The 22,836-nt window shown below is 44.5% G+C and overlaps 3 protein-coding genes across 3 annotated transcripts in view; 1 reads left to right on the top strand and 2 right to left on the bottom strand.

Annotated features, from left to right (window-relative positions):
- Positions 1–519: 519 nt before the first annotated feature.
- On the bottom strand, positions 520–16,615 carry dhx16 (DEAH-box helicase 16). The gene is made up of 20 exons (XM_087143671.1): positions 16,412–16,615; positions 15,804–15,941; positions 15,474–15,568; positions 14,685–14,856; positions 14,020–14,192; positions 13,654–13,777; positions 13,101–13,241; positions 12,245–12,328; positions 10,921–11,115; positions 10,391–10,501; positions 10,096–10,211; positions 9,334–9,544; positions 7,677–7,808; positions 6,997–7,257; positions 6,330–6,443; positions 5,273–5,508; positions 4,656–4,818; positions 4,055–4,216; positions 2,355–2,531; positions 520–1,824 (listed from the first exon to the last, which is right to left on the bottom strand). The coding sequence occupies exons 1-20, from the start codon at positions 16,613–16,615 to the stop codon at positions 1,693–1,695; spliced, it is 3,141 nt and encodes a 1,046-aa protein (XP_086999797.1). The 3' UTR covers positions 520–1,692.
- dars2 (aspartyl-tRNA synthetase 2, mitochondrial) overlaps positions 16,515–22,836 on the bottom strand; it is a 167,953-nt gene continuing 161,631 nt past the window's right edge. Inside the window, exon 16 of the mRNA XM_087143670.1 lies at positions 16,515–16,642. Coding sequence (XP_086999796.1) covers positions 16,629–16,642 — 14 coding nt within the window. The 3' untranslated portion in view covers positions 16,515–16,628. The remainder of the gene's footprint in view (positions 16,643–22,836) is intronic.
- Positions 18,497–21,734, top strand: LOC110976433 (microtubule nucleation factor SSNA1-like). Its single transcript, XM_022229694.2, has 3 exons — positions 18,497–18,663; positions 19,350–19,549; positions 20,343–21,734. The coding sequence occupies exons 1-3, from the start codon at positions 18,612–18,614 to the stop codon at positions 20,442–20,444; spliced, it is 354 nt and encodes a 117-aa protein (XP_022085386.1). The 5' UTR covers positions 18,497–18,611; the 3' UTR covers positions 20,445–21,734.

The raw sequence follows: 22,836 nt of genomic DNA, 5'->3' as shown, positions 1-22,836 counted from the left end.
GACCACCCATATGTTTTGTACACAGTTGTCAATCGGGGACCCTCTGTCAATCGGGGACCTTATTGTCCTCTATTGTTCAGGGTCCCCAATTGAATGCAGAAACAAACTCACATGTCACTTGTTTCAAAGCTTTGGGCAATGAAAAAAGTTAATATTTACATTACTCCTTAGAAATAGCACATTTGCCTTTGTCCAATGTGTCTCATGGACCTTGTCATCCCAGTTAGCAATTTCTTTTCAAAAGGGTATAGATAAAATTAAAAAATCAAAAATTGCAAGGGGTTAACCTTGCATTTTTAATCAAATCTGGTCAAAAATTTACTTTTATGTAAATGACTCAGAAATGTCCTTGAATGGAAGAGGGAACATATTCCAATATTGATGAATCCATAATTTTTAAAGATATGGAAAAAGAAGGATTGAGATTAGCAAAACCATGTATTTTTTTGCCAATTTTCGACTACGTCTCTGCTGACCAAAACCGGAGCCAAATAATCGTAAGAGCATAAAAATGGAAGCTGCCATACATGCATACCTAAACCTATTTATATTTCTTTAGAAAGAAAAATATTCAAGATAAAGCTAAGCCGTGGTGAAAATCCAAACAAGACAAATTACAGGCAGCCCTAACATGCGTTACAATAATGGAGTAGATAATCGAGTACCGCTGCCATCATGGACTTAAACATACCTGCATTCCTGAAAGATCCAGGTTTTTCCACATAATGCGCACAAATCAGTGTCCTCTAAATTGCCTTCTATGGTTTAACCACTTGCTGCCGGAGAACCTTGTTTCGAGCACCATGGGTTCAAATGCAGAGCTGGGGTGCCCGAAATGGGACAAAAGAGCTGGTCCGTGTAACAAAAGACCGTACTCAGAACAAAAGACCAGCTGCTGGGAATTGCCATCATTTTTCTAAGGTAATCCGTCACTGTTTTCAAACAGTATACCACTGTTTTGGGTCATAGCGCGCCCGCGGATTAACGCTGCGGAAAAAAGTGCTCCTGGGCCCCATTGATGAGCGAGACAGCACCGCTGCATGCTAATCCAGCCGCATTTGAAAAGACGCCACTCGCATTCACTGGGGACAAAGGAAATTACGTAACACCTCACAATTCTGGGCTCTCTTTACAGGGCGGCAGGCCTGGCTGAAATATTCAGGAGTCAATGAATGTTTATACCTGTCAGCTTAGAGTAGCCACCAAAGAGTCCTTCTTGTGGGTGTAAATGTCCACAAAATGAAATGATGAATTTTCGAAGAATTTTTAAAACTGAAAATCTTGAAAATTATGCACTGCATTTTTAAAAGCACCCGGCAGCATGGCGTTAATGATACAATATTGTTTCCCAATCTAGATGTTAGCAGCCTTGAGTACTCCAGACAAGAGAGCCTGTCACATTTTGACAGACTTTTGCATTGGTTATGAGTAATCCATCGCCTGTTATCCTCGTGCATCCAGCCCAGATGAGAAGTCACCGTATCGAGGCTCTCCCATCCTCAATCCTACCATATCCTCCAAGAAAAATCCACTTGCTGGACTTTGCAGGATGTAGGCAGAAGGTCCTGGCTGATAATCTGCGCCGTGCATCCACCGCAACGTATCAGGAATACCCCTCCCACAGTCTCAACATTAGACTGCCGGTCCCCAGGACGCGGCCGGCCGGCTGGCCATGACGCATTCCTGGAGAAATCACGTTCTGGTCTCCTCCCTGCTCTTGCCCGTGTTCTTGGGCATCTTCCTACTGGACGTGTCCTCAAGCTCTTTGGCCTTATAGTAGTGGGGGGCCACCTCCAACAGCCAGGCATTCTCAATCTCTATAACCTGCCAACAACAAAAGTGGGAAAGAAAAATTGATTCTAGCATCCAACACAGATGGTGCCATCTAACATGGTCTGACTACCTTTCATCTAACAAGTGCTAGTCTGTAACACTTGGAACAATCTGTGAAGTATTCCAGGTTCTGAAAACTATTAAAGACTAAACCAAAGTTTATAAATACAACAGTTTTCCAACCTGTGTGACAAGTGGGAACATGAATGGTACACAAACAATGCTTCCAAAATGCCCCGTTAAGAACTCCTGCACAGACTCAACAGCTACAGCCAGTGCAAAGTGTTCCAGCTTTGTCTTTGGTCACTCACTCGCTCACTTGCTCGCTCACTCACTCAAATCTCTACTTTTTGAGATTTCACCTCAACCCAAGCTTCCTGTTCCAGCTACAGCAATATCATTTTCCCTGACACTGAAAGTTCAAAGTTTCCCCGTTGGCTTAGTGGTTTCAGAGTCAATAACAAAGTGAGTTTTAAGTTGAGACATAGCGCTCCTCAAGATCTCAGAATGGTCTGTCGCACCTGTCGCATGAACTCCTTGGTGGTGAAGACCAGCTCATGGTAAATGAGCCAGCGTGGCTGCTCCTCAAACAGGCTGCTGTTAGGGTGGACCATGACCGTCTGCTGGTGTTTGACCGTCCGGTACTGGCCCCCCTTGCTGAACTTGGCAGTGTGGTAGAAGAACCCTGCGGTGATGGCCTGACACAAGACATGAAACAGAAATGACACAGGGATGTCAAATGAGTTTCAAGTTACATATTAAGGCTTAGGCCCCCCCCCAAAAAATAGTCAGTCTCTGGTCAGCGCGCGTCGATTTTGGAAGTGCGCATCAATTTTTTTCTCAAAATTTTCTGCACTGCCTGAATGTTCACGAGTAGACTGATTCCTGGCCACAAGTCAGAAGGGCAATTTATTCAAGGAACCAAACTAATTTATGGGTAGCTCGTAGTCGCTGATACATCCGTTACGACTGTCTAATGTTGATGTCGAACACAAACAGTAGACCATGGGTAGGTTACAAAGTTGCAGCCAGCTGATCAACAACAATGGTGGCATGACATGCAACGTGCTACTACTAGCCTTTGCTCTTTGATTAAATATTCCACTCATTTCCGTGTCCGTTGCCAGTCTTAAAAAGCCAACCCCATCCCCCCCAAAAAACTGCATTGCTGCATCAATTCTGGAAGATTGGTCTGACCAGGGACCAAGTATTTTTTGGGGGGCCTTTAAGTCACACAATCAGCAAACGTGGGTAAGGCTGTACCCTTGACACGGAAGCACCAGAGAAAATAACAATGTCAAACCATGCTCTAAAACTTAGGCCACGTGGCTGGTATACTATGACACTTGAAGTGTGGAAAAGCATACGGAATCCGGTATTAACCACTTTGCGCTGGGGTGCCCAGAACCAGAGACCTTAGGTTTGTACGCATAGCCGGGGTGCCCGGAATCGGACAAAGGAGCTGGAACTTGTAACAAAAGACTGGGCTACTGGGAATTGCCAACATTTTTTCAGTTGTCAATAGCGGAGGTAATCCATCATTGGTTTCTGAAACGGTATATCACTATATGTGGCATTCAGTGTGACCGAATTACGACCGGGGACAAAAGTGCTTCAGTGCTGCAGGGATGAGCGATGCAATACCGCAGCAGGCTAATCTGGCTGCATTTGAAAAGACGCCAGCAGCGCACTGGGCCAGTTTCGGAAAATACCAAAGGAAAGTACGCAATACCGCACAATCTGGGCTCTCTTTACAAGGCGGTAGGCCAGGCTAAAATACTCAGGATCAATAGATGTTGTCTGTCAGATTAGTGTAGCCACCAGACAGTCATTCGTGTGGGTGTAAACGTCCAGTAAATGAAGCAATGAAATTTTGAAGAATTTTGAGAACGGAAAATCTTGAAAATTCCCCAGGAACTTGTCATGCAGCTTCAATTTAGATCCAGCAGCATATGGTTAAGGGCTCACTTCTAGACTGGTACCTTCCCCTCCTCTTGGGGTGTGGAGAATAACAGTGGGATTGGGGACAAGCCTGATGCTTTTCTATCAGCTTCATGCTATACCCCTGATATTAAGGGTGATGTTTTATCACCAGAACATCAACCGATGACATCAGAACAAAGCCCAGATCTGGCAAAGGGTCAGTGTTATTCCCACAAGCAGCCGATGCACACCTTGGACCATTGGGGGAAGGGGGGCAGTCCCTGTGGTGTGACCTTACCTTCCTGATCGTGATGTTGTCATGAGGTGCCGACGTCAGTGCAATCTCTACCCTCTCTACAAGACCCCGAAGCTGGTCTCGGACGTCCCTCGCTCGCCTCATGGACCGGTGCTGGATGAAATTCTCGTAACACCACTGGGTAGAGAAATCTGTCTCAACCCACTAGGAAAAAATAAAGAAACAGGTAAAGAGGTAAAGAGATATAAACACAAGACAAGTTTTTACACCTTGCAACTATCTGACACTAATTAAAACCACAGAATTTCTGACTGCTCCACACACAGTACAGATATATACAGATGGCTTTATCGGTCCGCATCAAGTTTAGCGAGGAACAGAGCACTTGACTGTACCATTGATATGAAGTGGTAATTTGGGGTCCATGACCAGGTCCCTACTCTAGAGTACCGTTGTCTTGAGTATACATTGGTGTGAAGCTCTTCCTAGCTCCAAAAAGTCATGAACAAACCTTGGACAGTTTCTGGGAAGCTCCCAGGGACAAAGACTGCCTCCACCATTTGTCACAAAAATCGCATTCAAAAATCAAAACATGCAAAAAATGGAAGAGGGAAACGAGATTCTTCCTAGTGACCACGCCCACCTGGTTGTAGACATTGAGGAGGGTCAAGTGGTCCCCTCCGGGGGCAAAAAAGTTGACCCGGGCGTTGTCAGCATGGACGATCTTATCCTTGGGCCGGTAGAAGATGGCGTTGTTGACCGAGAGCATGGCAGTGATGCTAAGGATCTCCTCCGTGCACTGGTACCTGGAGACGAGGAGTGTAACCTCTCTGTATTCGTGTCATTGTGCTTGGGCGATTTTAGAATCAGGGTCAATTCTGAACCGGCGGGTTCATCTGAGCTTCCCTGACATCTGCGTGCTTTCACTAATTGTGTTGCATGAAAAGACTTCAAATGCTCGTTTGTGACAATTTCGTACTCTTGATACACAAGTGAATAGGTGTACATTGAGCCATAGCCTCCCAAAGGCCAGGTCAAAATTGAACATGAATGTGATTTTGTGATGTCAGATCCAACATTCTGACATTTGACAGTTGGCATTTGTTTAAAATGGTTAACATTTCCTTGCGCTATTTTTGGGAATACGCTGTGCATCCCCTATGATTGGCACTCGGCTCATTTTTGCTTACTACAAAAATAAAGCAACGTTTCCCACTTTAAAGGCCTCCCTCCCCAAAAAACTCAGGCCAGAGCACTCACTTTTCCGAGGCCAGGATCATCTTGGACAGCATAGGGTCAACGGGGAACTCAGCCATCCGTCGGCCCATTTTAGTCAGCTCCCCTTTGTGGTTGAGCGCACCCAGGGCATAGAGCTGCTCAAGGGCCAAGACCAGGGTCTCGTGAGGCGGTGGGTCCATGAAGTCAAAGTGGATCAGGTCGTTAATTCCAAGGCTCTTCAAGAGGAGCACCACGTTGCCCAAATTGGTCCTCTGAATCTACACAGCAGAACATCGGGAAAAACTTATATCCCTCCAAGTTCCAAACATTCAGTTCTAGCACCGTGGGGGAACCAGATTAGGCATTCTGTAGGCCAGGTACCAGCGTTCCATAGGCCATGCCAGTCATAGGTACCAACACCAATTTCCCATTCCTAAGAAGTGCGGGAGCCATTGCCATCACCGGGAGGGGGGGGGTTATGTGCCCCACATAGGTCCCCTACCCCAGGTGCCCCCCATCTGAAAACGTTGAGATGTGCACAACCCTCCGCCCCACCCCCCGGAACAATGTGTGCACCCTTGAATGCCCCTAAGGAATTTCACCCTAGTTGTGGCCTCGTGCTTCATGTTAATGCTTACAGGTGTGCCATCTACTAGTTCATTTGAAACTTTTCCAAAATGAACATTTCAAAATCAGAAGCCGACAGTTGTCTTTTTGTAGGTCCATCAAATTCTTCACAGATTCAAGTATTTTTTTTGTAAGCCCCGGGCACAGTGCCTGTTGGATGCCACAGCTCTGAGCATCCATCAATTAAGGCTCCTAAAACACACAGTATTTCTAATTTATTCATTCATCAACGAGTTATCTTGTAAAAGAAAAAAAGACAGTTTCGGAGGAGAGAAGAAATCCCGGAATGACATTCTGTAGGGCATAAGAACCCACTTTGAATGCTGGTTTGGGTTGGATGTGAACATGGGCCACACAGGTCAAAGGTGAGGAGAATACGAATATGCCAACAGGAGTCCGAGTCAGACTTTTTCGATTTTGACGCGTACTCAGGAGAGCCGAGGTTCTGTAAAGAGACAGGGCGCAGACTTACCTCAGGAATGGTGTTTTCTTCTAGCTCGTTCTTGTAAGCCCAGGCCGTGTAGAGTCTGAAACACTTCCCGGCGGCTACGCGGCCTGCTCTTCCAGCTCTCTGATTGGCTGAAGCCTGCATAAAACAAAGTTACAGTCTAATGAGAGGGAATCTGCTCTGGGGATATATTAAACTTCAAAGCCATTTTGCCGGCAGGTTTGAGGTCTGGAGGCGAGGTCACACGTGTAAGAAAGCATCTGGTGAAAATCCTTCACAAACACCCCAAGTGTTAAGGGTACACTACATGCGCATGATGGATTTGTAATAACTTAAGTTGCTGCTCGGTGTTGATAAAGAGTTGACTTCAGGATGCATAAATGCTTGATTCAGCACAATTGCACAGTTAAAGATTGTGCATAAACTAGATGTATATACCGCGCTGCACGGACTTTGACCTGACTGTGGGCTGAAAACCAGACTTGCAAACAGCACATTCCAACCAGTTGGTTTTCTTCCCTCGGCAGCATAGCGCCCTCAATAGCACATGCTCCCCGCATTTAAAGATTAATGAGGAAATGCAAATAAAGAGGCTCATTTGTTGCTACTTTTTATTAAGAGCATCCAACATCAAAGTAATTTCACACTTTTGCAAAAAGCAGATTTTGACTTGTGAACTCTACAAGCTGACCTTTGACACTGGGGTCACCACCAATGACTCCATGCCGGTCCTGGCATTGTAGCTCTTCTGCTTGTTGAAACCCGGGTCGATGACGTAGATGATTCCGTCGATGGTCAGCGATGTTTCGGCGATGTTGGTAGCCAGGACCACCTTGCGGCTGCCGGGGGGCGTGGGCTCAAAGATCTTAGCCTGGAGCTCCGAGGGTAAGGTGGAGTATATCGGGAGAACGATCAGCTCCCGGATCTTAGTGCCGAGTTTCCGAACTCTCTCCTAAAAAGAATTAATGAAAGAGGCATGAGAATATGTATCTGCAACTCTGTTTTCTTGTTGACTGCTGGTCTCAAAGGCCAAGTTTAATCGGCAAGCTATTTATTGACTGCTGGTTCATTTTCCCTGGTAACCTGTGCATGAAATACATCCCGGGTACCAGGTAAAAGCAACAAGTGATTGACTGTTCCTCATGGAACTTGACTAATAGCTATCAAACTGTCTGCACCTACACATCTGAAACAAACAAAAGGCAATTTTCTCTTCGAAATTGGCCAGTTCTGTGCCAAAACTCATATCAATGCCCAGTCACATCCAATGGAACCCTAACCGACTCAAAACGCTGAGTTTTGTAAGTTGATTCAAAAATTTAAAAAATCACTGGAAAGGAACTTGGGGTTGGAGTTTTCAAGTTTACTTACTTGCAATATCTCCATGCAGGTCTCAATTTCCTCCTGACCGGTGAGGAAAACCAGGATGTCCCCCATGGGCTGGGTGACGTGAATCTGAAGAACAGAGACGATGCAGGCATCCAAATAGTCAGCCTCTGGTGCCTGCGAGGAAAGATGCACAGACTAGCTTAGGGCGGTGTCTAATTGGCTTGGCTGCGGCTAACAGCAATACACAGGTCTACTGGAAGTGGCTGAGACACAGCCAAAACACTGGGACATTTCCAATGTTCTGTAACCTTCACCTGCTCAGATCTTCAACAATCTGTCATCAGGTACAGGAGGATTATGCAGGATTGAGGAAGGTAGAGCCCAGCCACTGTTACTTGGATAGGGCTTGATGCCCCTTGACAATTCAAGTACAAGGAATGTGTCAATAGTTTTCTACACCGTGGACAAACTTTGACGATTCAGAAAGGTGCCGAGCCAACAATTATTTGGTCAGCAATTTCTTCTTTTCTCCATCAAAGAATTTGATGCGAAGAAAAGTGGCATCTGCCCAATTGCACGAAAAGCGGAGTAAAATAACTTAATTTTGTTTGACGATAAAGTCACATAGAACTGAAGAAAAAGTTTGCTTTGCAACAACCTGTTGCCAATCAAAATGACTTGTCACGCAGAGTCCTCGTGAATATTCATTCTGACATTTGCAAAGTGAGAACATTAGCTAAGATATACTACTCAAAAAAGTTTCATAAGGACCACTTTTTTCTTAACTGGTAATATTTTTCCAAGCAATGAGTGGGGTCTTGGTCTTTCATTTTTTGTTTGTCTAGATGGTGTTCTCATTAGAATACAAAATTTTAAAATGGTTAAAAACATTAAATGCACATTTTCAGCAGTAAAATATCTCATAGAAAAACAGTATACACAAAATAAAAAGAGGTCCTAAGCCACTCCCTCCCGGGATTCGGGATCCGGACAAGTTTGCTTTATATGCATAGCCAGGGTCTTCGAACTCGGACAAAGGGAACAGGACCTTGTAACAAAAGACCAGACTGCTGGGAATTACCGACATTTTTTCACTCTCAAAAGGGGAGATAATCCAGCGTTGTTTTGAAACCGTATACCACGGTTTGGGGCATTTAGAGCGAGCGGATTACCACCGGGGACAAAAGCGCTCCACCACCACAGCGATGAGCCATACAGCACCGCTGCATGCTAATCTGGCCCCTATTGAAAAGAGGTCAGCGGCACACTGAGCCAGGTTCGTGAACAAAAGAAAGTTATATAACACCGCACAATCGGGCCTCTTTTTACAAGGCTGCAGGCCTGGCTGAAATACTCAGGCGTTACTAGATTTTGTCTGTCAGGCTAGAGTGGTCACCAGACAGTTCTTCACGTGTTTGTAAATGTCCAGTATATGAAGATAGGAAATTTTAAAGAATTTTGAAAACAGAAAAAAATGATAAATATCCCAGCACAGCATCATCAACATTGATAACTGCCCCGGCAGGAAGTGGTTAACTTCATTTGAGTAGTAATTCTGGTCAGTAACCCTGCAACACTTAATCCTCCTTTACAATAATGACATGATACGTTATGGCAAACGTATTATCCAACACTGTCCTTCCTTCAAGTTCACTAAATTTATTGGAAGACTTGATCCGCTGCCTGGTACCCTATGTACCTTTGTGTAGAACAAATCTACTGGGAACCGGCGACCGGGGATGCGGAAAATCGGGGCGTCATCAAAGAACTCGGCAAACTTGTCAGTGTCCAGCGTGGCGCTGGAGATGAGAAGTTTGAGGTCAGGCCGGAAGCGGGCAATGTCCTTCACCAGGCCAAACAGGATGTCTGTGTGGAGGGTGCGCTCGTGGGCTTCGTCGATGATCAAGACGCTGCCAAATGTAGGAAAAACACAGAAAGTCAGAAGTTTCGGGTAATATAAACCTCCAAATCAAAACCTCCCTCTTTTCCTCCTCTTTGTCAGCAAAAAGGTCCCGCTGACTGTCTACACCCATTTTTATTTACAGTTCCAACAAGCCTCATCGATCTGCCATCTTTGACGCCAAGGCATGTCCAAAAATGGACAGTGTTGGCTGTGGCTGTGACATTTACCTATAGCAACTCAATTGCAAAGACTGAAGCCTTAGTCGCAGGGTGCCCAATTTCGACACGGCTTGGCTTCAAAGATGGCAGATTTTTTTTGTAATGCATTGTAAAAGATGTGATGTGATCTGTTGCAGCAGTTGGGATTGATTGGAATCGTATTTAAACTCCCAACTTAGTCAGTGGCAAAAGAAATGGGAAATGTGTACCCGTTTAAAGCACCGTTATAGCTCATATCCAGACATAATCATGTTTGTATGATCAGCACCCAGGGCCTGTATTATCAGAAACTCAGAAAAAAAGGAAGCGCCAGCCAATGGAAGTCCCGAAGTGTCATTACCTGTAGCCCGCCATGTCTGGCTCACTCAGGAATTCTCGCAGCAGCATACCATCCGTCATGTACTTCAAAATCGTTCGGTCTGACGTACAGTCCTCAAAACGGATGCTGTAGCCGACCTGAGCAAAGCCAAACACAGGGCAATAGTCAGAACGGAATATTCTTCTTTCTGATACAAAGAAAGAAGCTTCTGAGCTCCAAGCAAAGATGTTTACAAAAGGAGCATGGACTAACGCCAATTATAGAGAAAAGATGAAAGTTGCTCGCATGGAGTGCAGGGTTTGAGGTTTTCCCTTACCTCATTTCCAAGTTTGAAGTTCATTTCTTCCGCTACTCTGCTAGCCACGCTCATGGCTGCCACACGCCTGGGCTGGGTACAGCCAATCTTCTTTTCACCTTTCGTGTAGCCCTAGACACGAACCAAAAATATCAGAACTGATAAGCAGGAGTAGCTAGTTGCACGAAAAAGAAAATCGGGCTTAATTTCACGGAAACCCTGAGCAGTCGTGATTGCAGAGCAAATTTTTGTGCTAAGCATGAATCAGCAATGAACCGGTCAGATATGATACTATTTGCACATGTCTTTGGTTAATAACCCGTTCCTGCTAAGGACATTGGGTTCTCTGCTTAGGCTGAGTCCGGCTCACTTGGCTGCGGCTTGAAAGTACACACGACTCTATGGGAACTGGCTACGGCCACTACCATAGACTGGTGCGTAATTTCAGGCTGTTGCTAAGTACTTTAGACACAGCCTGAGCTGGTTTCTGCGCTTAGTTGCTGTATGGTTGTCTGGCGTCCTGACTTCTGCTCCACACTGAGGACACCTACCGCTTCATAGAGGTACTGTGGTATCTGAGTGGTCTTTCCTGATCCCGTCTCTCCTTCGATGATTAGCACCTGGTGGTCATGGATAGCTTGGAGGAGGTCGTCCCGGAACCGGTAGATGGGTAGGCTCTTGCGAGTCTCGGCGATGCTGATGCGTTTCTTCTGGGCTTCGGAGATCTGGGGTTCCTCGGGCTCCGACTGAAAGCACAGACAGAAACCATCGATATCCATATGCACTGACGATGTATCACTGCGTTTACCACAGTGCATGCTGGGATAGGATGGGGATGAACAGTAGGGCGTACCTGGCCGTCGTATGCCATAAGTAGGGGAAATACCACACACGCTTAATCCCATGTAAGTAACTGGCACAATCTTAACATTTCCAGTCACGGAAAATTATTCTCTGGAAGATTTGAAATTAGGATTACATAAAGCAACTGCCTTTCGGAAACAGGTAATCGTACACATATGCTTATGAGAAGTGTATTGCACTGACGACTCCCATTCTATCCCACAATGCACTGCAATAAACACAGTGTTACGTCATCAGTACACAGGGCTATTCAAAGTTCCCTCAGCCCTTAACCCTAACCTTCCCTAACCACACAGAAGGGAACACCAGTAAAGTGTGTGACTTTGTGGCACTGGGTACTGTACCCCTAAACTGCTTGTGCTTGAACATGGGTTCAGGCATACCCTAAATAAACAGAGTCTAACAGTTTTTGGGCACAGTTTACCATATGGTGTTGGAATTTGTGTGAATGGGTACGGTTCCTAATAAGTCACTCTGGGGAGTTAGGGTTAAAGACACTTTTTCCATCTGTGGTTATTGACTGTAAAGCCAGCTGCTTGAATGAATGTGAACCAGCTACATGACCCTAGCAAGCTTGGTTGTCAGGTGGTTCTAACATGAGCATTAGCAAGAGGGAGGTCACAGGTTCCAGTCCCACCCAGCCAGGCTCTTGGATGACACCGAGTACCACTCTGCCTTACAACTTGTGACCCATCAACCCAAAACCAGGCAGAGTAGGTCACGTTCACTCTCGACAATGCCTCCCCCCAACCGCTGATTTTCACACCTCAAAGTGATCCAAATTGAAGAATTTTGTCAGTGGAGGTCTTTGGTAGCAACGTGTTTGTGTTGGTGTCATTTGTAAGACGACAATTTACAGTTCGTCAGTCTGATTTTGAAACGATAGGCCTGAATCACGCTGGCAAAGGGGACGAAGCCAAACATTCACATGTTTCAGGACGGGTTTATCATGGTATGCAGTGTTACCAAGGGGAAAAGGGCTTTTCTATGGAAGGGGCTTGTGTGACTTACCCTGTCGCGAGTTCCTGGCATCTGCATTGCACTGACAAACTCAATCTCGCCCAACTCGTCCACGACTAGATCGTACTCCCTAGTCTGTGCAGGGATGAGGGAAAAAAACCAAACTCTCTTCACTTGTGATGTCAGTGGCTTTTTGTTCCTCCTTCACCGCAAAGTGAGGGGACTTTAATTGCGCTGATAAAATGATAAAATTCTGTTCAAGACAAATCCACTCCATTCAACACTGCACCTGCACTTCCCATGGCACAAAATTCCTGGCAATCTTGAATACTCTGAAGTAAGATCCAAATTTTTTTTTTCCACAAGTACGAACCAGGCAGTTGAAGGCCCAAACGCCAGAGGTTAGACTAATGCCACAATACTCCACCTAACCCTGTCAAAAAATCCTGCAGGGTTTGAAATGCAAGTTGCCAGTATTGCCAAATGCCAAATATTTACAAACTTAACCCCTTCACTACGGAGGACTGCTACTACCGCACCGTTGTGTGAGGATTAGTGCATACCACACATACAATCTATTCACCATGCAGCTGCTGGTTCAATGGGGCCTGCTGCTGGACAAAGCCCTCCATTCAGGTCATACCACAGCCTAGCAGTCGCGGTCAAAATAATGTCGCGGTCAAAATAATTCTGCCGTGAAGGGGTTAAACCAGAATCATGAGCAACTGACGAGAACAAACTGTATTTGGCTGCAAACGTAAGCCTTTATCTAGAACTACTCCAGCTGGAACCGGACGGCGAGCGGCGTCGTTAATTTTTCAAATTTAGGACCTTCAGATCACACAAATTGGGTAACCACAGTGGATTGTCACTGCTAGGCAGTGAATATTGTGAAGCATCTTCACACCTTGTGTTTCTGTTTGGCGTCCTTGGCTCCAAATTTCATGGAGCCCAACTTCACGTGTTCCTCCTCCCATCGTTGCTGTTCGGACCTGGGCCCAAGCTCCGCCTCTTCCAGCACGGGCTCGATGTACTTGTCTGAGGGTTTCTGAGGAAAAACAAAAATCAGGGCTGCAATTGGCAGATGAAGAGTAATTCACAAAATATTCAGCAGGGGGAAGTGGCACTGACACGAATAAATAAAGTGACTAGCTAGCAAAGTGAATAGAGTAACGGAATAAAGTGAATAGCTAACAAAGGGGAGGGTTCTCTCCAAAGTGAATCATGGTTATCTGGACTCTACCCCTGGGTTTTTCGTACAAACTGCTACAAAGCAGCACAATATGAATGACTAAACCTTCAAAAACCATAAATTTCTGAGAAATCCCACCCTTGTAAAAACGGAGTTGAGGATTGATGTAACAAGGCAATACACTTCTCCAGAACTGAAATTAAGAAAGCAGTGTCTTTAATGTTTCCCAGCTCATATCAAAATGATGAAGAAATTGGACAACCCCTACCTCATCCTCTTTGGGTATGTAGTACCTGCCTTCTTTCTGCTTCTCCCCGGCCGACTTGTGATCCTGGGCCAACTTCAGCACTGTCTTCTTGTATTCCAGATCTCTCTTTTCTCTGGAAGTCAATCTAGATGCACAAAAAAAAAGCCAAATCTGAAATCCCAGATGCCACGTACTTTGATTATACCGAGCCCCGGGTATCTCAAGCACAAGATCTAGAACACATGACACATCGCCAAAATGGTCCCAAAAGGGCTCTGAAAATCCTACGTCCCTTTAGCAGTCGGCAGATTATGGTAAAATTTTATATAGCTGGCTTCCAATGGAATTCAACAGTTGAAAAAGTACTGAAAAGCCCAGGGTATTTACTCAGTTGATGAGAAGAGATATTCCTCGTCAGCGATGTCGGCCTCCAGCTCCTCAAGTTTGTCCACCTCTCGTTTCTTGAGGTATTCACGGCGCGACTCTTTCCGCAGGTCGGGGACCTGCTTCCGCCGGTCCTGCTCTGCCATCTCCAGTCTCTTCTTGGCCTCTTCGTAAGCCTGTAAGGGGTGTTTCGAGGAGACTTGTCATGAGAGCATGAGGGAGGAGTGCACTGTTGAAGCCGGGCATGGCTGATTATAAGGAGGTGCCTCAGACGGACACAGGCAAATTGTCTGCAGCTTGACAGCGGACTAGTGGGACGCGCGACGAAGTTTCATTTCTCTACTTCAGAATGTTGCTGATGCTTGCAAGATTGAGACTGTGCACCAGTGTGTTGTGAATTTTGTGAAGTCCTTATTCAAAGACTGATTCTTATACAACCATTCACGAACTACAGGCGGTCAACTATCTGCTTATCCAACCCTCCACAAGAGATATCCCCCGTTTTCTTATATCACCGATAAAGCTTTGCCACAGCAAACAAGATCTCAGACTGCAAATTTTCACAGAAAGTTGCTTAATCTAGGCAACGTATGAGCAATCTCTATAAAAACCATCTTGACTGACGAGCTGTGCAAATTGATAACATGTTAAGATACCACAAGGCTTGCCTTCTTGCTTCCTTTGTCGGTGACGTTTTTGGTGCGCTCTTTGTCCTTGTTTCGGAGGCGCTCGGCAAATGCATCCCTCTCCTCTAGGTCACGTCTTCTCTCTCGCTCCTCCCTGTCCCACTCGTCGGACTCTGAGCCAGAGGTGGGCTCCCGCTTCGCGTGTTTGCTCGTCCTGCAATAAAACATCAACCAGTTGCGCAGAGCTCACTTTGGAAAGCAAATGTACTTTATCCCCAACCCTCCTCAATCCTTCACCTGTTGGAGGACTGAGGAGTGTTAGGGTTAAAGAACATGAAAGTTTACCATGGAGAGGACAAGTAATTGCCAACCAATTTGTATCGCTTGGATCATTTGGTGAAGTGGGGAAAGGGTCTTGAGACACTTGGACATTTTGTGGATGAGGTATAAAGGTCACTCAGATCAATGTTGAGGTCGAGACCTCTGAAGACCATCACAAGACCACATCAGAACAACACAAGACCTCCAGTCTGAATTCAAGTCACAAGTTGTTCGGCAACAAAAGTTCTCCTCGTAATTGCTCAGCCATTACTTGGGTCTGGTCTCGAGATGATCTCAATAGTTATGCCAGGGCTATTTATGTAAAATCTTCTACATCTCAAACCCATGAGTTATCACTCAGCACTACTCAAAAACCCAGAAAATTACTAACATGAAAATGGAATCACAGAGGTATCCACCCCCTTTTGGTAGAGCCAAGGATGCAAAACCTATCCAATCAGCATGTAGATACCAGAAGTGTGGCTTCAAAATTGATGACTGGAGACTGACCTGACAGGCTGAGGGTCGCTGTCACTGTCGCTGCTCTCCTCTTTCTTCTTTCGGATGTGCTTCCTCTTGCTTCCCTTCTCCCGGTTTTCTCGCTTCTGGAAAAAAAAACACAGTGACGCCACAATGATGGTGACGCTTCAAACCAATTCATGGGAATACAAAAACCAGACTGGAACTGAGTTGAGCCTCAACCATTTTTAAAATTGTTTTAGATGAAAAATGCTTCCAGACCCTGTTGCAAATTTCAAAGGTATCGGGGCAATTTGGGTTTAATGAGTAACCACTTTCAACTCTGAATGACAAGTTGCTGGCGCAGAACATTCCACTTACTGTTGGCACGGCACGCGTCACGGTCACATCGTCTTCATCGTCCGACAGGAGTTTGTAGCTCTGGTTCTGTTTGGTTCTCGCAATGGCCTCCCGCTCGCGAGCACGGTTTGTCTCCTTGCTGGACACCTTGCGGGGAAGCTAGGAGCACGAGGAATGAAACAAAGGGATGAATTTGAGAGGACTACCTCTGGGCTTTGTGCAGGAGGGCGCTCCAAGCTCCATTCATTTGTGAGGCAACTGAGAGTAGATTTATTACTTCGGTGCAGTGTGTGCAAGTAAATGTGAACAGTTTGAGTACAAACTTGTGGTTTGTTTACGAGAGCGACTAGCAACGCACAGGGACAACTGCAATACACAGGCGTCACTTGTAAGCTCAAATCACTTCACCTCCTGAGGAGGTTGTCACTCATACGGCCCATATTTTAGCAGAGTCTACTTCAATCAACCCTCCTGCAAGTACTGACGATGGTACTCAAGCAAATGAAGAATGTTTTCAGAAGCGTTTACATTCCAGCAGGGAAATGATGCCGTCTATTGGTACAAGCCACTTCAAGCAGGAGGCATAACATCTGAAACATTCAGTGTTTTAGAAATGCACTTGTACTGACCTTCTCCCAAAGTCTGTGCGCAAACTTGTTGACGGCGGCATTGACGTCGATAGTTCCCGTGTCTTGAATCCTCCGGATGAAGTCCCCACCGCTGCTGGACTTGCCCGCCAGGCCCACGAGGTAGTCCGCTATGTAGTGGTCACTGATGCCCAGGAGGTCATGCAAGCTGTCTCGCACCCACAGGCTCAACTCCTTGCTGGCCATCACTGAAGGGTTCTCACTCTAAAATAACTGATGACAATTTTTTAAAACTGTGGTTAAACAATGTAGGCGTGCAAGATGTCCATGAATGCAGCATATATCTGTTGGGTACGATCTAATTAATCCGTTTCTGCCCTACTGGTCGATCATACTGCATTGTTGGTCAATTGTGTAGGAGATCTACAGATTTTAAAAGCAGTCGTCGATTGGTTGCTGGTGGATACCATTTATGATGACCATGATCATGACGGCACTGGGCAAACTACCAACCTCTGAAGAAAGCTTAGCAGCCTGTGTCTGTTGAATGACTGCCCAGAATCATTTAGTCTCTCAGGTAACTGAATATTTTGGGATGAATACCCTTGTGAGAGTAAGTTTGTCTACCGCCAGGAGCCTCGGACAATTTCCATTTACGGAACCGGTCAATCAGCTGCATAATGGAATTCTTACTCTCTCATATGGTTTGTGCACAGGGCATGTAGGGTGTCAGTGGTCAAGTGATGCACGTGTGTATGGCATATGTAACTCTTTCCCCTATTGTTTAGTATACTACAGGGGTGTTCAGTACTGAAGGACACGCACATGACGTCCTCGACCTGATATTGATAACTTATGTAAGCCCTACTAATAAACCTTTTTGACGTTCACAATGCATTGTGGGTTTGGAGGACATACATGCAATGCATTTTATGCACAACCCTACGGGAGAAGTGTACCTGCAAAACGTTAATCTGTTTCCATTTTATTTCATACTCCAATTCAAGCCACCCCCTTCAAAGTGCTGCATTATTGATTTGGGATGAAGTTATTCACAAACTTTGAAGTTTAAAGCTTGGTAGAGAAGGAAAATTCGGAGAATTCCTCCCAACAACATCACTTTTTGTCACAGACCGTGCTCTGACTAATGTCGTGAATATTAATGTTCTAGTATTGTCCAATCAAAATTACGACTTGCAGCTCATTCATCCCGCTTTGACCAGTCACGTTCATTTTCAGCCTGTAGAGTGACTGGTGCCCTTAAAAAAGGGCAATTAAGGGTGATTTCTTCTTACAAACATTTGAAAACCTATTTGAAAATGTTTCTTGTATAATCTGATAATACGCATGGATCTGTGAGTTGATGAGCAGATACATAAAAAATATTTAGTAGAAAACTGTAACTTGATTTTTGACTCAGGGTTCACTTCCCCCATAGAGTTGTGCATAAAATGCATTGCTTGCTTGTCATCGAAACCCATAATGCATTGCGAACATGGAAAAGGTTTATTAACCCATGATAGAAAAAAGTTAACACAAAATTCATGTAATGCAACATGACTAACACTCACACATCGAGCAAAAGAAATGTTACAGTACTCCTACTGATAGTGCGAGTATGCAAACCCACGCCTATGCCCCCCCCCCAGCATGCCAGGTAACAAACAGCAGGTAATACAAACATTCCTCTATGGTCTATCCATGGAGGCAGACCCCTAGAACTACGGAGGGCTGTCATCGTGCTGTGCTCCCACGAACCCGTAGTTCTACGGGTACGCCCTACGTACATACATGTACGTACTTGTAAGTTGTAGTACATGTAGTTCTAACGCGCGTAACGTTTGTTTGTCGTTTTCTGTAAAATTAGTTTAAGAACGCAAAGTAAATTTTCGTCAACATACATGACAGACATGACAGAAAGCTACTCTTGTACTAATATTAAATGAACTAAAGAACACATGAGCTGAGAATGTCACCTTTAATCAAAGAAATGAAGAAACTAAAAGTAGCTTAAGAGAGAAATTCCTGCCTGTATGGGCGCCGCCATGTTGAGTATGACGTCATGAAAATAGCAGGCTGGAAACCAAGCTTAAAAAAATATTCTTTATTAACTAGTGGGGGCCGGGTATCCGACTAGTAGGGATACGCGCGTAGTTACCTCGGCTCAACCAACAACACACAACTGCTGTCTGATTTTACGTTTTGTGAAATTACATGTGTTTCTCGATGTCCAAAACTCAAAATGTCTCAACAAGGAGCAGCATTGCAATCATACAATAATGAACTCGTAAAATGTAAGTTAAGAGGAATTGAGAACATGCAAGAGGTTACTGAAAATGAAGGCTAAATCAGTCATGCCAGTAACTAACTCTCAAATGAGTGTTCAGCGCGATCTTGCGCAAATTTATTGTAGGGCCTACTCCATCCAGAGTTGATTTGCCTTTGAGTGAAACCTGTTCGTAGGATAATCTACTCAGGAAGGAGTACATTAAAGTTGCGAAAGCGTCTAGATTGTGCTGAACTAGTGTTTAGGTTACTGTTACATGTTATGCTGATTGACATGATTGAGTAGGCTGGTAGGGTTTACTTTATAGTGTTTATTGTTGTCGATCATCCGTAGTAATTTGACATCTTGGGCCAACACCCCTATCACACTAGTATCAGGTGTACATTGTTACCATGGTTACTGGGCATGTGGCATAACTGACCTGTGAAGAAAGTTCTTGCTGTTTATTGTTAAAGAAAACCACCCAAAGCACCTTGGTTTGTTTGACATGTTTGAAATAAGTACATTTGCTAGACAACTTAGACCTAATTTCATTCAAAGTTTCGAATCATTCCCTGATTTTGAAGTTATCTTATACACGTGTAAGTTAACTTCATAGGTAGTTTTTTGATGATTGCAAGGAACTTGGTGAGTGTGCTTATCCATGCTTGTCAAATATCCTATATGTATTCATGGTCCTTCAATCATGGACAGGCATCGAGGAGCTCTGTACAAAGCGTGACGACCTCCACAAGCAGATTGTGGCCGAGGAGGACGAGAAGCAGAAAATCCAGGCCGACCTGCGCATTCTGACTGAGAAGCTGACGAAGGTCAACGAGAGCTTGGCCAAAAAGATTGCCACCAGGAACGAGTACGACAAGACGATCGCCGAGACAGAGGCAGCCTACATGAAGGTGAGATACAAACAGCTCACCCCTCTGCGCACGGAAGTGACTAGAGACTAACCTGTCAAACCTGGTCTGCTATTTTTCTCAAGACTCTTAGAGGGTTCATGCTTGGACTCTGTTTCTGCATCAATTGAAAAAGGAAATCCCAAACACAATGATAAAATTGGAAAATGAATAGCACAAATGGGTCGGATTCGAACCAGGGTCTATGGATCTGTAGTTCAAATCACTACCAACTAAGCTATGGAAGCGACATAATGGATTCCCGTTTTTGAAATGTCTTAAATGGTGTATTGCATTGTCCCCTCTTCATGAATCATTGGTCGCCCCAGCTACTGAATAAAAGTTGCACACCAGGTTTCACGGGCTAGTATTAAGTCGCTTCCACTGCGCACACCCTGTTGATGGCTTCGTAGTCACTTACACAGCAATGGATGAAACAGCGCTGCTTTGTGGAAGCTGTCCTTTGTTTCAGTGCTGCTGACAAAGTGAAGGGTACCAGGGAAGTTCCATCTCTTGCTAAGAACTCTAAAGCTTTACCAAGAGAGGGCGCTAATGCACAATATTCAGCCTCATGCATTCGGCATCCAAAAGATGAAACTCAACCACACATTTTTGCGCAGACTTTGTTAACAGTATTCTTGTGGAAGAGAACTAAGGCTTTTCCTGAAATTGACGATGCATGTTTTTATTATGGAGACTAATCATTTGCTCTAAGATCCTTGTGAGAAAGTCACTGTTTTCATCACAAACACAGCAAAGATTCTGACATGTTTCTTCTTTCTTAAATACCTCACAGATCATTGAAAGTTCCCACTCGCTGCTCAACGTCTTGCAAAGAGAAGCGTCAGTCTTGAAGGACAAGGGGGTGCCCGGGTTTGCCAACGCCCCCTCCACATAACCCCAACAAGTGCTGTGTTGGCCAAGCAGCAACAGACATTGTGCACAGCGTTTGACGAGGGAATTTCAATCAAGCTGAGTCTTGCAAAAGTATATCAAGTATGCTTCGACTGGGGAGTGATATTTACCGTCTTATAGAGTTTGAGAAGCTGGCGTCAGCGACTGACGCTGTGAGTGGGTCAGCAGTCCGTAATAGGCTGCTTGGGCTACCTGGATTTGAACCCATGACTAAAAAATGAAGATCGTCTTCATGGCCTTGCTGACTTGCCCAAGCCCACCAGAACGGGACTCATTCCCAAATTGTTTTTTTTTTATTTCAGCAGTTAAAGTGTGATAGCGCCCTCTTTTGTCAGGCAGTGCACAGTGTTTGAACTATGTGCCCCTGGTGACATTGTGTCTGGTCACGGTTGACTGGTCCATTCAAAGTCTGCATTCCTTTCCCACACTAGGGGTTTGGATTGGAATGCAAAAACGGATACAGTGTGGTAAATTTGTATCCTTTTTTCCCCCAAAATCCTTTTTTGGGGGGGGGGGAGGGGATATGGAGGATTTATGTAGGTAGGAGTGAGGGATTAGGAGATTATCGAATTTATAATCTTTCATCTTAGTCATGGGATCTACAGTGAGGAAAAAAAGTGAAAAGAATCAGTGATGTCAAGTGTACTTTCGCCAACTCAGTTTCCGGAATGGAAGATGAGACAGCCCATCTGGAATCTGACAACTACACCGAGTGTCATAACTGAAAAGATTCACAATTGTTTATATTTAAAAATTCCAGTAATATTAGAGTCGATCGCAAATCAGAGAAGCTCTCTATGAAAAAATTAAATGGTCTCTTTGAGAACAAGAGATATCTGTACATTTCCCAGTTGCTGTTTGCATTGAAACGAATTAGCCCCATTTATGAGGTGTCACAATTTATGCCCAACAATCTGTCTTATTTCTCGGGATATTTCTTTTCACAATGTAAACTTCCAAAGATATTATTTTCCAAATTGTATTAGTTGATTTTTCAAATTGTATATATATTTATATTGCAAGCAACTTTGCCTAAAAGTGATGTTTTGTATGGCACTGTGAAAGTTGTTTGTTAAATACTTTGTCCGGGAATAATAATTTTTTGGCCTTACATGTATAAGCCGCTTCTTTAATTAATCAGAGAAAAATCGTACAGGTTCCAAACTTCCATACAACGGACAAAACGCCGCACATACCTTTGTCCTATTTGTACAATGTTAAGTAATAAAGTCCAAGAAGGAATTGGAGCTGTTATTTTGCTCATCTGAAGCTATATTTTGTTGATCAATTGCGAGTTTGTCAAGACTATTACAGAACTAACGAAAACGTGGCAAAAGTAAGACCCTTCAAACTTAAACAAAATGAAAAACTGAGGAGTGTGATTGACAGGTTGGAGAATTTTGTCCGGCATAATCGACGTCAAAATTGACAAACAACTTCTATTAACAAAACATGTTTTTCCTTGCTCAACCACCTGAATAAATAGTGGATTGAGAATTTCAAGTGCTCCCACGAGTTGTGAGGGGGAAAATATGTGACTTGAAGGAGAGCAAATAACAAGTGAACTTGATTATGGAAGAAAAGGAAAACCATTGGCATGCATTTATAATTTCGCAACTGTTATTTTCCGTCGCTGTAATTGTTACAGTGCAAAGTGGACAAAACACTTGACATGTAGATGAATGGCCTAGATTTTTGTTGGGTCCATATTTTACCCCCTCCAAACAAAGAAAGAGAGCCCGAAGGCGGACAGGTGTCAGCTTGCGGAACAATGCGTCGGCATTCTTTCCATTGTCTCCTTTTGTTGCGCAGCAAATGCAGTGGTCTTCTAATCTCAACTTAAAGTTTTTACAAAATAGAATGAGTCACTATAAATGAATGTTCGAATGGCTGCCGGTTAATTCCATCTGGGTGCCATTTGTTATTATCACCCACTAAGTAAATATTTAGCTGCAGACACAAGTCGCCGAGAACGCGTGGGTACAATCACAAACAATTCAGTCAACCTTTAAAAATACCTAATGAAAAGAACATGGTTCACATAAATGCGGAACTATTTCGAGTTCGCTTTGTTTAATATGAAGTAAGGTGCACGGTGTAGTGGCGTTTACAGTGAGCGATTACTTTCGATTACCACGGTGGGTTGAGCAAAAACTAACACCCATAGATGGCGCACTTTCGCTTTGGTCCCGAGCCCGAGAGGGCGAGGAGGTGCAGTAGAGCGGAGCAGTGCCTCATTACGTCAACGTTATCGGGGATTCCCCTTTCACCAAGGCAAAAACAGAAGAGAAACAGGAAATCTTGAGACGGATCCAGGAGTTCACGGAAGGGCCTGGGGCGCTCTTTCTTCATTGTTCACTTTAGGCTAGCAACAC

This window comes from Acanthaster planci, linkage group LG11 (assembly GCF_054643075.1).
Source record: "Acanthaster planci isolate LZ-2023a linkage group LG11, COTS_SCS, whole genome shotgun sequence".
Taxonomy (NCBI): domain Eukaryota; kingdom Metazoa; phylum Echinodermata; class Asteroidea; order Valvatida; family Acanthasteridae; genus Acanthaster; species Acanthaster planci.
This window is presented reverse-complemented; position numbering and strand designations above follow the sequence as displayed.

Excerpts from the sequence above, each read along its gene's own strand:
- LOC110976433 (XM_022229694.2), top strand. The coding sequence starts at position 18,612 with ATGTCTCAACAAGGAGCAGCATTGCAATCATACAATAATGAACTCGTA. Across the intron at positions 18,664-19,349 it reads CAATAATGAACTCGTAAAAT|GCATCGAGGAGCTCTGTACA; the intron begins GTAAGTTAAGAG and ends AATCATGGACAG. Across the intron at positions 19,550-20,342 it reads CAGAGGCAGCCTACATGAAG|ATCATTGAAAGTTCCCACTC; the intron begins GTGAGATACAAA and ends AATACCTCACAG.
- dhx16 (XM_087143671.1), bottom strand. The coding sequence starts at position 16,615 with ATGGCCAGCAAGGAGTTGAGCCTGTGGGTGCGAGACAGCTTGCATGAC. Across the intron at positions 15,569-15,803 it reads TGACGCGTGCCGTGCCAACA|AAGCGAGAAAACCGGGAGAA; the intron begins GTAAGTGGAATG and ends TTTTTTTTCCAG. Across the intron at positions 11,116-12,244 it reads TGCCAGGAACTCGCGACAGG|TCGGAGCCCGAGGAACCCCA; the intron begins GTAAGTCACACA and ends CTGTGCTTTCAG.